Source organism: Theobroma cacao, chromosome 2, assembly GCF_053813885.1.
Source record: "Theobroma cacao isolate CCN51 chromosome 2, ASM5381388v1, whole genome shotgun sequence".
Classification (NCBI taxonomy): domain Eukaryota; kingdom Viridiplantae; phylum Streptophyta; class Magnoliopsida; order Malvales; family Malvaceae; genus Theobroma; species Theobroma cacao.
In genome coordinates, this window is record NC_142640.1 from 10,479,269 (window position 1) to 10,492,478 (window position 13,210).

A 13,210-nucleotide genomic window follows, 5' to 3' on the forward strand; every position below is an offset into this window, starting at 1 on the left:
TTATGAATATATTTTTTTAGAAAATAGGGGGTTAAAAACCCATTCAGATAATCAGATTTCAAAGTCATTTCCTAAATCCAAACAAATTTAAAGCCAACATGGATCCCAATCCAATTGATTAGCCTCCTCCAGCAAATCAGTTCACAACACAGAAAAAGCTTTTCCTAGGATAATGTTTTCTGCAGTCGTGTGACCTCTAGCTCTACGAAAACACAAACCAAGAATATGCTCATGGTGTACACATCAATGGACCCATCTCCTCCAGGCAAAAACAAAAGCAAAATGGACCCATATATCAGGTTGTGGAAACAAAATCATTATGAATAATTGATAACAATAATAATATTAGGAAACAAATGATTAGCATATTTATGCCATAGCAAAGACATTGTTACATGATTTAATGAACGATAATGGAATGATTACAAAGTAACAGACCTGAAAATTCAGACTGTTCATTGTCACAGCAATAAGGTTCCTAGTTGATGTCCTTCAAAACTCCTCTCGCATAAGAGCTTGGGATGCAACTTGTGTGTTAGTGGGAGAATTTGCTTGCAGCCTCTTTACAATGGATGTATTTTCTCAGACCAACTTCAGACGGATCAAATCTCTGTGACTTTCATCCATTAACTGATCATATCACCAGGTTTATTGCCTACTGTAAGTCAGTCTCCATTTGATTCATTACTGGGATGCTCCCTCCGTACAATGTCCAATAGATCTTGAACAACTTCAGACATTGGCGGCCTGAATTCTGGTTCAGACTGCAAAATGAACTTGAGGTTAGACAAGCAGTTGGACTTAAATATATGCAGAGGAATATGTCCAAGCTGTTTGTGTGTTTGCTGAAACTGTTTGGACACAAGTATGCTTAGGAAGAGGAGGTCTACATAAAAAAGTGTTGTGTGATATCTAAGAACTACTTCATCAATTAAACACCTTTTGATATCAATTATCACTCTTTGAATCTGTGTGTGTGCGTGGGGGGGGGGGGGGGGGGGGGGGGGTTTGAAGTTCCATCGTAATGGACCAGGAAAATGTAGGAGGTTGATATCAATTGTCATTCATTGAACCTGTGTGTGCATTTAGCATATAAAAGTTAGCCATGATATTCTCACCTGAACACACCGAGAAATGATATCAACAAAGCGCGACAATGATTTAGCAGGATATTCTCCACTGAGAGAAGGATCAACCATCCTAGACAATGCTTCAATATCATGGAGCTGAGGGACTGCCCATCTTACTAGTAATTGCTCGCCTCTACTCCTTGTCCTAAATAACATTTTCAACAAGATATCATTTAATCAGATTATTGAAGTGGACACAATGATAAACCGCAATATGGTTTCAGCCCTTTACCTGTCATAAGATTTCCTGCCAGTTAATAGTTCCAACATAAATACTCCAAAGCTGTAAACATCACTCTGGGAAGTATAAATTCCAGACTCAAATTCTGGAGCTCCATAACCATAAATTGATTGTAGTTGTCCTGACAACTGAATGTAGAACAGTTTCAGAATTGCTAGCTGAATGGCCAAGAAAGATTTATGTAGCTGCCCCCAACTAACTACTATTATGAATGGCAGGGTATCAAATTCAACAATAAGCATTTAATTTCAATATTTTCCGAACATCAAGCAAAACAAAGTCTTGAATATTTCCCTACATGACTGATCAACAACTTTCCCTAGCCCACAAAACCACCATTTCTCCTGAAAAGCATCAGAAATGTAATTAATGCAGTAGCAATACTGCTAACCACTATTATTGAAGATATGACATAAGGCTGGTTTGCATAGCTCAATCTTTTTAAGTGAATAAAGGCTATTTATTAATTTCAGATGCACATATAATTACCATCAAGAACATGATTCCATTCTTGGCTGCAAATACATGAACAACAAAACTCACAGGATACCATCAGCATATCAACCAATTTCTGAAAAGATTAGCTTCAGGGAGATTGCTGCTAGTCAAACTAAACAAGTAAATAGAGGACAGCTCAGCCACTCCTTTTTTACCCTTATAGTGGGTACATGAACAGGTCAGTTTCCTCTTCCAGATATAGAATTATCTGGGACTTCCCCTGAATGAATTATCATACTAAAGTAAAAGCTAAAATACTATTCCGTAGCATTAGTATCATGGTGGAACCAGACAATTAAAACCTCCAAAATTTCTCTTTATACTGAAAGGAACAAGGCTAGATGACTAGTCAAATTAGCAAATAAAGAGGAGACAAAAAATGTCAAATATAAGATTATCTCAAGAGCCTGATGTTAGACATTCACTATTACAGCAGCTTCTGTTTAATATTCTCAATTATTTTCCTCAGAACTCGTGTTTCCTAGAAAAATGTTGTTCTTTTGTTTAATTTTTTTTAACATATTAATTGCACAACAGCAACTTCTTAAAATGCAAACAACCCAGTCTAGTAAAGATATAAATCTTGTGTATGAACCAGTTAAAGTTCCAAGCTTTATCACTGTCCCATGTTCCAAGAGGCATAATAAGATGATGACAAGCTTAAACCTACCTGACTTACAGAACCTGATGCTATTAATGGCGCCAAACCACAATCAGAGACACGCACATCAAGATCATCATCAAGGAGAACATTGGCAGACTTGAAGTTTCTGTGTACAACAGGTGGCTGGCAGGCCTCATGCAGATACCTTCTCACATAACACAACAAGAAGATTAGGACTAGAATGATGTGCACTTCAACGCTAAAACTTAAGGGTCAAATAAAATTAACATATTCCCCCCCACCCCACCTGAAAAAAAGAAAAAAGTATGGATGTGTGTCTGTTTAGTTTACCCCAAATATGGCAATCAGCAGATCTAAGAACTACCCAAGTTTCTTACTATTGCATGGCCCATAATTAAAGTATATAAATTGCTTGACTCTTAGACTAAGTTAACCCTTAATTCTTTTGATCAGTCCAGAATAAAGCTGCTTGGAACAGAAGGTCATTGGCAGAAATGACAAGAAGGTTCATCCAAAAACCTCCCATCTGCAATTAGTCATTGCTTCCTTTTGACCTCTTCATCATTATCTTAATTTTACTCCCACTATTAACTTAGATTTAAGCTTTCACAATTTAGTCTCTATAAGCTATAACAGTAAGCTTCTAACCAGATTCAATTTCATAATATAACTCTTTTCAATAACATCATGCTAAGCATGTCCAGAAAGTAACTGATGACACCCCGTCCACTAAAAAAAGGTTCCAACCACAGCAGCCCAACCAATTGAATATGTAAAGCTAAACCTACTAGAATGGAGAACAAGTAAGGGAGATACAGCCATCTCATCTCAATGGTAACTTGACTTACTCTAAGGCTCTAGCAGCTCCAAATGCCATCCGAATACGGGCATTCCATGAAAGCTTCTTTCTAAATTCATCATCTGAGTGCAGGGCATCCTGCACTGACCCATTGCTGCAGTACTCATAAATCAAAAGCTTTTGACCATGCGCTGCACAGTAACCCATCAGCCTGACAATATTCACATGCTGGATACGATCGATATTTTCTACCAGCTCAATAAATTCATCATCCTTCTGCTGACTTGCAACTCGCTTGTCCAGTTTCTTGACTGCAAGTAGCTACAAATGCATCCAACAAGATCATGCATCAGAATCTGAAGCTGCTCCATACATAATGCTATCTACAATGTCTACTTGATATGCTATGGTACCATACACACGAGCGCAACTTTGTGCATATGCAAATGTGGACAGAGAGCTAAAGGTGCAGAGCAAGGGAAGGAGGGAGGAAGGGAGGAAAAGACAGCATTATGAATTCTAAAACTGACAAATAATAGGTTATTTATGGACACTAAGATTTGCATTATCTCTGTTAGCTCTACCTTTATATTTTTTTTCCCAATGGCAAGCCTATGAAGCAATGATACAGACATGGGAATGGGTATGATATGTAGCAGACACTTTGAAAAAAATAATTAAAGACAAAGAAAGACCCTACGTGTAACAAAATCAAATCTGTTTGAAATTAACAATTATACCTTCCCATCAGGAAGTTCTGCCCTATAGACATTCCCTAGCATCCCACCCCCTATAAGATTTTCTTGAGCAAAGCTGTTTGTATATTGTTGAAGGACTGCAATGGTAAAAGACTTTGCAAATGTAGATGGTTTCGAAGTTCTGGCAGAAGGCCTTGCAGTAGTTACTTCATCAGGCACAATTGGTTTCACAATGACCTTCTCAGAAAGTGGAGGAGGAGGTGGAGGGGGTGGGGGAGGGGGAGGGGGAGGAGGTGGGAGTGGTGGTGGTGGTGGGGGAACCATCAACATCATATCAATGCTACTCATGTCTATCTCATGGTCAAATCGCTTCTGCATTGTGCCCATCCTTTCTGCATTTCTCTCTTTCTCATTCTGCGGCTTTGCAATCGCCCCCATTCTTCCCCTGTCTGTTTGATTAAATCCCACTGGTCTTGTAACTGCCTCTTTTGGGCCTGTTCACAAAATTTTCAAAAAAAAATTATTGCTCAAACAATTGAAAAACCTGACAATAATAGGAAAAATCTATATCTATATTGAAATTGGAGTAAAAGCATTCATTTGCCTTTCTCTGTTTGACTGGTTGTGGTACGTAAGGGACCATCCTCACCAAGGTTCTCTCTGTTGCCTCTATATGCACCTACTTGATGCCGTTTAAAAATTCTGCCAGCCCGTTCCCTTCCTCTGCTACACTTTGGTATAAAAAGCAGAAGTCCTAAAGCCAATATTATAAACAACAAAACACCTGCAATTGATATCCAGACCACCCTTTTAGAAGTTAAGAATTTCTTCTTCTCTCCAGAACTAGATCCTTCTGACGCAGAAGGCCCATCGGCATGCTTCCCAGGTGATTGATCAGTTGTTGGTGCTTGATCAGAAGTTGGTGCTTCAGAATGAGGTGGTGCATGTGGTGGTGCTAATGGTGATGTGGGAGCAGGCAATGGAGCAATACTGGAATTAAATGGGTTTCCATCTTTTCTGTGCAGAGAATTTCAATATAAGCAAACAAACATGCAACAGAAAGAAATGAAGTATACAATAAGTACATTCAAATTATATCTATGGAAAAATTAAAAGTGGAGCAAGACCCATCCTCAAAAGGATATTATGTTTAGTTGACCTATGATGAATTTGGTGCCATAGGCTGCAACCTCCCCTCATCAACATTTTAACCAATTTTTACAAAATAATTGGTCTTCTTGGCATTTGTCAATGATAAACCATATAAGTTCCCTGAAATTGGGAAGCTGAGAAACATCTCTGATATCTGTATCTATGGCATTGGATGTGCATCTAACAGTATGACAGTTATATGTGCTTACCTAAAATTTGCAAACGAAAGATTAATTCTCTTGAAATGTAAGATGCAGTGCTCACCTGAAGCTTGGGATGCTCAGCATTTTCTCAGGTATGGGTCCAGAGAAAAGGTTATTTTCTATGTTCCTGTTCAAAATAGGATGAACAGGGAAAAGAACATTAGTAGAGAAGAATCCTCCAAGAAACTTCTAAAACCACTACAATATGGTTCTCCTGATGGAAAAGGATTATATAAACAAATATTTCATTCTAAATGTTACAAATGGCATAGTTGAGAAGAGTACAAATCTCTGAGGGGAAGATCTTGTAAAACATCTAGCGTTCCTGACAGCTGATTGACCTGCAGACGTCTGCCAACTGAGACAGTCAGCTGCCATTCAGATAAAGTTACTATAATTAAAATGGCTGTGCAGTTGGAAAGGAGGAGAACTCACAGAGTGGTCAGACGAGACAAATTTTCCATAGATGGAGGCAGTCGCTCGCTCAAATTGTTATTAGACAAATCCCTATAGGGAAACAATTGCTCCAACTATGAATAAACTATCAAAAAAACTAGGAAATTTAATAACTTATTTGAATTTGAAACCTACAGATTGATCAAGCCAGAAAGGGCCTGAAAGACATCTGGTATCTCTCCACTCAAAAGATTGTTGTTCAGCGACCTGATGGCACAAAAGAACAAAAGTTAGGAATATGTTCTGTCTAGAAGTAAGAACAGCTATGCGTCATCTCAAACAACAGAGAAGCAAAAACTTACATGTCTGTCAACAGAGTCAAAGAAGATAGTGAATCCGGGATGCTTCCACTGAACTGATTGGCGGAAAGAAAACTGCCGAATTTAAAGAGGATTATGAATTTGCTAAGGAGATTAAAAGATATGATCATGTGAGAATCAAACGCACAAGTTTTGCATAGAAACAGGCAAATTGGATGGAATATTGCCCCCAATCTGGTTGTTGCTTAGATCTCTGAAACAGGACAAATTACACAATCAATGACAGTGTCCAACATACATATCAGAAAGAAATAGCACCATCTGATATTTCACAAAATGTGATTATGTTGCTGTAAAATGGAGAAGAGATACCTCATGCTTCCCTCCCTATTTCCCATGCATATCTAGAGCACATCATTCACTCACTTAGCAGTTGATTATCTGATTGTTCAATGAATTAATAATTGCATGTTTCAAGCATGATACAATTATTTAAACTGCTTACATAAATTCCCGAATATGAGATCTTATGTCTGAAGAAATCAATTTGGTGTCTTCCAAGTTTAAAAGTTAAATACAATTTAACTTCCTAATAATCTCTATGCATTTGAAATCAATAAATCCTAGATGCAGAAAAGTGCCAACCAAGTGCATTGTGTTCTCTTTTTTCCATTATAGCCAAGTATTAACAATGAAGACCATTGTAATTTGAAAAAGGATTCAAATGACAGTGAACAAAGAATCAGTATCTTTCTGAAGTGCAGGGGAAGACACTTCAGTCAAGCCAACAATTATTTTTTTTTAATAAGGCAACAAAATAACATCACAATATTGTTCATTCACAGGCACAAGCACAGAAATTGGTTTGTGAGAGGAGATGAGAGAAAATACCACTTACATTGCCTTGATAGAAGCAAACATTCCTAAATTGTCACCCAGTTGTCCACCCAAATTAGCACCATTAAGAACTCTGCAAATGCCAAAGGATCATATTAGCGAGGTAAACATTGGGCATGTTGCAGAACATTCATTAACCTAAAGAGTCACTGAAATGGCCTCCCACATGGTCATTATGTCTGAACCGTTACATTGTACGCCTTGCCATGCTTCAGCACATGGGTCTCCGCCAGAAGCAACCCAACCAGGAAGTAAGGGAGAGCCCAATGCAGTATAGAAGCTATTAATTGCAGCAACTAATTCAACCAAAGCAACGCAGACAGTTAGATAAAAAGCTCCACATGATAACTAGAAAGCATCATAAGAATTGGAATAAACCAAAAACACACACATAAAACATGAGAGAAATGCTAAAGTTAATCTACAGATGATCTCCTGGAACGATGAAAGAGAATCCCAGCTAAAAGCTTCATTGGTCGCAGAGAATACAGGGAACAATTAAGCAAAGCAAAATTTTATTAATAAATCAAAACTACTTCACTATTCAACTATTTTGGCTTAGTCAAACCGACTATTCCTGTTCCACCAGCTTTAGACAGTAATACAACTCGAATTCCACACCTTTCATTTTCTTTCACTTTCCCACATTCTCTCAGTAGCCAAACAGATTAAAATAGAAGGAAAATAAAAAATGCTGCAAGATTAGCTTTACCATCACTAGGATTGGTGAGTCCTAAAGAAACCCCGGCGGCGCAGATCAGCAAAAACACAACAAAGATCTTCAAATTCTTCCACTCTATACCAGATCTCTTACTACCCATTGATCTCTAAACTGAACTTAAAAAATCCTCCAATATTCCAAATCTCTCCTTCACACCACTAACCACATAACAGCAAACTTCCAATCTGAAACAAAAATCAAACACAATAGAAACAAAAAGTCAGTGATCTAAACTCAAAATGATCTTAAAATACTAAAAAAAAAAAAGAAACAAAACTAGTTAAAAAAGAAAAAGAAAAACAATCTTAAATTCTTGTCCACTGCATAAAACACGTAAAGACCAAAAACAGTTCCAAGTGTATGTAGATAGATACACATATATTTACATATATGAGTTATATCAAATCTTTAAAAAGGAGAAAACAGAGGCAGAAAGAAGTAAAGAACTCACTGGGAAGTTGAAGAGGCAGAAAGTTTTAGAGAAATGTTGAAGGCAATTGAAGTAAATGAGGCCAATAAGGCGAAGAAAAGTGTTCAAAGAACTTTCACAAAAGCTAATGTGATTTTTATATTTCAATGCTTTTAAGAAAAAATAAATATATATTAAGTAAAAAAAAAACTTAGGAGCTAAGATTCCATGAATTTGTGAATAGAAAGCAGAATAAGAAGATAAAATATGAAATAAAAATACCTGAGAAAAAGGGGAAAAAAAGGTGCAAAGCGAAATGTGGAAAAAGGTGCAGCAGAGTTTCTCTCCACCTATGAATATCTTTATTTCCTTCTTCTCCTTCTTCTTTTTTCTTTTTTTTTTAACTTTTTTATTTTTTTTTTATGTGAAAAATAAGACAAACAGAAACAGTGTGTTTTGTGTGTAATTGTGCAATGTGCGTGCTAGTCAAGTATATCATCTTCTTCTTTTTCTACTCTATGCGCTAACGTTAAAATAACCGAAAACGGAAACTGACACGCGCTTTGAGCGCGTGACTGGTCGGAAGCATGTTCCCTTACGACATCTTTTTGTTAGAAAAAGAAAGCGGGCGGTGGGCGTCATGTTTTGAGGGTCACGGATTTTCTGTTCTGACTGATTTCCTGCAGCAATGGGAAATGCTTGTTTTTCAGCGAACTCAAAGCTTATTGGAAAATGTAAATTTAATACTCTTAGGCCGTGCTTGGTTAGACGGATGAAATAATTTTTTTTTGTTTTAATTATTGAGATAAAATTACATTTAATTTAATTAGAATTTTAATTTTTTTAATATAAAATATTATTAAATTATAATAAAAATATATTTATATTTTGATAAAAATAATATTTAATTATAGTAAAAAATATTTTAATTTTATTATTTAGAATATTTTTATCTTTTAACAAGATAAATTCTCTAATTTTAATAAAAAATATTATTTTTTCATCATAATCTTTTTGTTTTTTAATTAAAAATTTATTAAATTTAAAAAAAAAGTATTTTATCATTTACTAATTATTCTTTAACTATTTTTAAAATATTTTCTATCAATCAAATAATAGGATAATTAATAATAGTAATTTTTATCTTATTTTATTTTCATGAATCAATTTATATAATAATTATTTTTTATTTTATTTTTTTGAAATAATTATTTTATTTTAATTTTATTTCTTTCAGTGAACTAAATATGTTATTTTTTTCATATTAAAAGAAAATGATTATTCTAGATTATTGGATATAAATAAATTGACGGCAAACGCTGATGCTGCTGGCGGGTACTGGAGAGTGGAACCTACGCGCATCGAAGGTAATTGAGAGGGTGTAAAAGGAAAAGATGATGAAAATGAAAATCCCTTGGTTACACTGTCTGTAATTTGTAATTTTGCAAATGTATAGAATAGCCACCGGTTTTTCTATAAACTTCACGTGCTTTGTCGAACCACTGTTTCTGTGGGTTCTCTCTTTGCCTTTTTGAGCTCATTCAAAGGCCCACCTTCAGTCCTCAAATTCAAAGACCAACTTGATGGTTTTTTTATACTTCTGTTTCTTACCCCCATAATTTCTTGTTTTGATTGAGACATGCAGCTCCTTTTCTCCATTTGCATGTTTAAACCTAAACTGGAAGGATTAAACTTCCCTAAATAAATAAACTACGACTTGAAACACATAATTATTGGTAATTATCATTTGTTTAACTTTCAAAGTTTCTAATGCAAATGATTGGTTAATGTTACATTGGAGTGAAAGCCACCGCTGCAAATGTACACTCTTTTAATTGCATCTGTGGGTGCATACTAGTAATACAAGTCCGTTCAACTTTGAAATTATGACAAGCAAAACTTTCAACGAACGCATTGATTACGAATAAGTCATATGGATTTTAGTTTGGAAAAGTACGACTCTCTTTGTAACAAATTAGAAGAAAACACTGAGAACTAGACTTCGACATGAATGTGAACGAAGCTAACAAAAATAAAAAAAGTGGCGTTGGAAGACAAAAATTCCAAGTCAGAAAAAGCCACTTTTGAAAAGCTAATTTATTTTATCCCTTTCAACGGGCAAAAAGAAAAGACTTTCAAAAAAAAATGGTTGTCTTAAAAGTTAAGCGGTGTTTATCTGTTTCTATCCTTACACAGGCTGTCATTCGTCAAAGAATCTGTCCGATGGTCACCCACTCAATTTTAACTCAAATCTCCGCATCCGATTGGGCTTCACCCCGCAGCATGTACCCGTTGTACATAATCAATTAGGAAAAAGGATCCCCGTAATTTATTCTAGTTATGCCATCAATATTCTTTGTTTTGTTTTGGGACGGAATCTCTTTGTGGTTTTTTTTCTCCCTTTTTCTATGCTTCTAGTTGTGTGTTGGTCATTTTGATACTTTAAAGGTTCAATTCAAACTCCAATTGGAGTCTCTTTTTAAGTATTTCTAATGTTGCAATCATGACTGTAAAAAGAACTATATTGAGAATAAATAGGACTTCAACTTGTACTAGTCAAGTGCACAGCGGATTGGACATCCGTCTTGACTTTATGTTTTTTTTAATATAGCAAATTGATTAATGACATAAAACATTGTTGCTTTGAAACAGAAAACAAAAATTAATTGAGGACTTGTGAAGCTCATATGAGATAATTAATAGTAGTTGATGTTTAAGCAAATGGTCACAACGGTGTGTGTTTGCTTATAAATTTGATCAATTAAAGTAATTTTGATTCTCCTACATTTTATTTTGTATTGATAATATTACAAGTATTTTCAATTTAATTATAACTTGGCGGACTGTGTCATTTTCATGGCTGATAACATATGCATCTTATAATCCGCAAGGATGAATACGAGGAAGAAAATTATGGACCAAGTAGAGATGTCATTTGTCAGAAATGGTCACCTCAGGAGGCAAACTTTGTGTTCTCATGCATTAACACAATCCAAGTCACACTCGTCTTTTATATTTGATCATATCAACTAACAATATTTTTGTAAAATTCAAGATAAGGAAGGAGGACATGGATAGACAGCTACCTTATAACTGAGTTTAGACATTAACAGGGAAGTTACGTCACTCTCGTTGTATTAGTTTATATATTTATAGTTTATAAGTAGTTTTCTTTCTTAATGTCTTCTCAAGGTGGGTGACCCCAAAGGACCAACACGGAAGCAATGCCCGCGCGTGGAGTCCCACCAACCGTCTTGTTGGCTGTGACCTATCATGACCTGCCGCTTTTGCCAAACAATTGAAATATATTTACACGTATAGTTAATGTAAATATATAGTTTTTTATTCGATATAGCTAGTCGGCCTTTTATTGTTTAATTTGTGTTGAAAAATGTTCTGAAGTATCATTTTTTTTTTGGTATAATTTTCAGGTATCATTTTACTCGATGAATAGATGTGCAGATAAGCTTCAAGTGATTGGGTTTCTCATTTTCTTGCCCAACACATGTCTACAGAAACAAAATCATAATTATTAGTAATTATCATAATAAATACTAATAAAGTGACATGACCTGGTTGGAGGCCTATACAAGAATTCAAATGCGGGCAAATCTCTTTTAAAAAATAAACCAAAATTTTTGTTTAAAAAATAATAATGATTCAGTGAGCAATTAATTAAGCAGATGAGCATTTATAGAACAACGAGAAAAAATAATATTAAAAGAAGATGATAAAATGATTTACCAAGTACAAACAAAGTTGCCACACATACTGCTTTGGTGTGTTAGCGTTAACATTTAATAATTGTGTGGAATAATGGTGTGACATGCAAGTAATAAAGGTAGTAAAAGATATGATAATATACGTAAAACAAGCCTTCCACGCAACAATCCAGCCCCTTCCCCGCCGCCTTCTAGTTGGAGCAACGGAGGGAATAACATTTCAAATAAAATTTTCAATGTTCTTTTCTTTTCTTTTCTTTCTTATAATTATTATTATTCCAGAAATGCATTTTACTAATGTTCAATTAGCAAATGGGTTTTACATGCATATTTCGGAGAATTGAGAAGATAACATTACTATATGTAATTATGGTGAAGTAAAAGTCGCCATCCTAATCCTACACCTAAACGCTTGGATTCCTAGCAAACACTTGTTGTGGATTGATGTTGTCTTCCGTTTCGGTTAAACAAGAGAAGCAACCCAAAGGTCAAAGATCGTTTACGGTAATAAATGAGCTCCTTGGAAACCATTCAAATGTTGATTTAGGTAAATTGGATCCTTTCTTACTATTCCCACTTATTCCGCCAGAGAACTTAAATTTTCCTTTTTGGGAATCACCTTTGGTTAAATTAAACGCTTTTATACATAAATGAACAGTTTCAATAATTTGGGTCTTGTTTTCTAATCAAAACAAATTTGAACTTAAATCCCTCATTTTAATTATGCGTAATTATGCATTATATACTACCCTCCATCATTTGCCTTAATATCAGCTTACAAACTAAGGTTTTTTTTTTCTTATTTTTAATTTACCGGTAATGTAATTTATAGTTTCCTATTTTATTTCCTGCCTAAAGATTCTTTCTCCACACGAATCACTCATTTTTTTCTCTTTTTGATCAAGGTGTTATTAATCACACGTTGCATTGTCGAACCTAAAGTTTTACTGCCATAGCCAATAGCTAGGTCGGCCACGACTCAAGGATAAATGGACTGTCATTCATCCATGATACCTGTTACGCCAAGGACATTTGATTAGGCCTTGGCCGGTCTCAAAGGATGCCTCAATTGTTGTTGATAATTATAATGCTTAGGTCTTAAAAGGACATTTAACTTGACATTGATATAAAGAGTAAAAGATATTATATGAGCATATAATCATGTCACATCAAAATATTATGTTATTATTCATTATAACATATTATGTGAACATATAATTATACCACATTAAAATATTATGTCATCATTTATCATAACATAACAATATACAACGTTAACATCATGTGACGTAAAATGGCAAATGACATATTGTTTAATAATAATTAATTATAAAGATTTATTTGATATAAAATAAAAATATAAAAATTAGGTTGAACTAAATAAAAGAATAAGATATAT

General features: G+C 34.8%; 1 protein-coding gene across 4 annotated transcripts; it reads right to left on the reverse strand.

Annotated features, from left to right (window-relative positions):
- Nucleotides 1-300: 300 nt before the first annotated feature.
- LOC18608655 (protein STRUBBELIG-RECEPTOR FAMILY 3) lies at nt 301-8,502 on the reverse strand. 4 transcript variants are annotated; one of them, XM_007043458.3, is made up of 17 exons: nt 8,372-8,502; nt 7,672-7,865; nt 7,126-7,255; nt 6,961-7,032; nt 6,250-6,315; nt 6,105-6,176; nt 5,938-6,009; nt 5,782-5,853; nt 5,632-5,697; nt 5,408-5,473; nt 4,596-5,008; nt 4,034-4,485; nt 3,343-3,614; nt 2,540-2,678; nt 1,363-1,499; nt 1,119-1,275; nt 301-764 (listed from the first exon to the last, which is right to left on the reverse strand). In XM_007043458.3, exons 2-17 carry the CDS (start codon nt 7,778-7,780, stop codon nt 666-668), a joined length of 2,394 nt encoding a protein of 797 aa, XP_007043520.3. In that variant the 5' UTR covers nt 7,781-7,865; nt 8,372-8,502; the 3' UTR covers nt 301-665. The 4 variants fall into 4 exon arrangements, with proteins under 4 accessions (XP_007043520.3, XP_017971574.2, XP_007043521.3 ...); XM_018116085.2 differs by lacking the exon at nt 8,372-8,502 and adding an exon at nt 8,132-8,259 and having other exon boundaries at nt 4,641-5,008; XM_007043459.3 differs by lacking the exon at nt 8,372-8,502 and adding an exon at nt 8,132-8,258.
- Between the last annotated feature and the right edge of the window lie 4,708 nt (nt 8,503-13,210).

Excerpts from the sequence above, each read along its gene's own strand:
- LOC18608655 (XM_007043458.3), bottom strand. The coding sequence starts at position 7,780 with ATGGGTAGTAAGAGATCTGGTATAGAGTGGAAGAATTTGAAGATCTTT. Across the intron at positions 5,474-5,631 it reads GATCTTCCCCTCAGAGATTT|GAACATAGAAAATAACCTTT; the intron begins GTACTCTTCTCA and ends TATTTTGAACAG. Across the intron at positions 1,500-2,539 it reads CATCAGGTTCTGTAAGTCAG|TTGTCAGGACAACTACAATC; the intron begins GTAGGTTTAAGC and ends TTCTACATTCAG.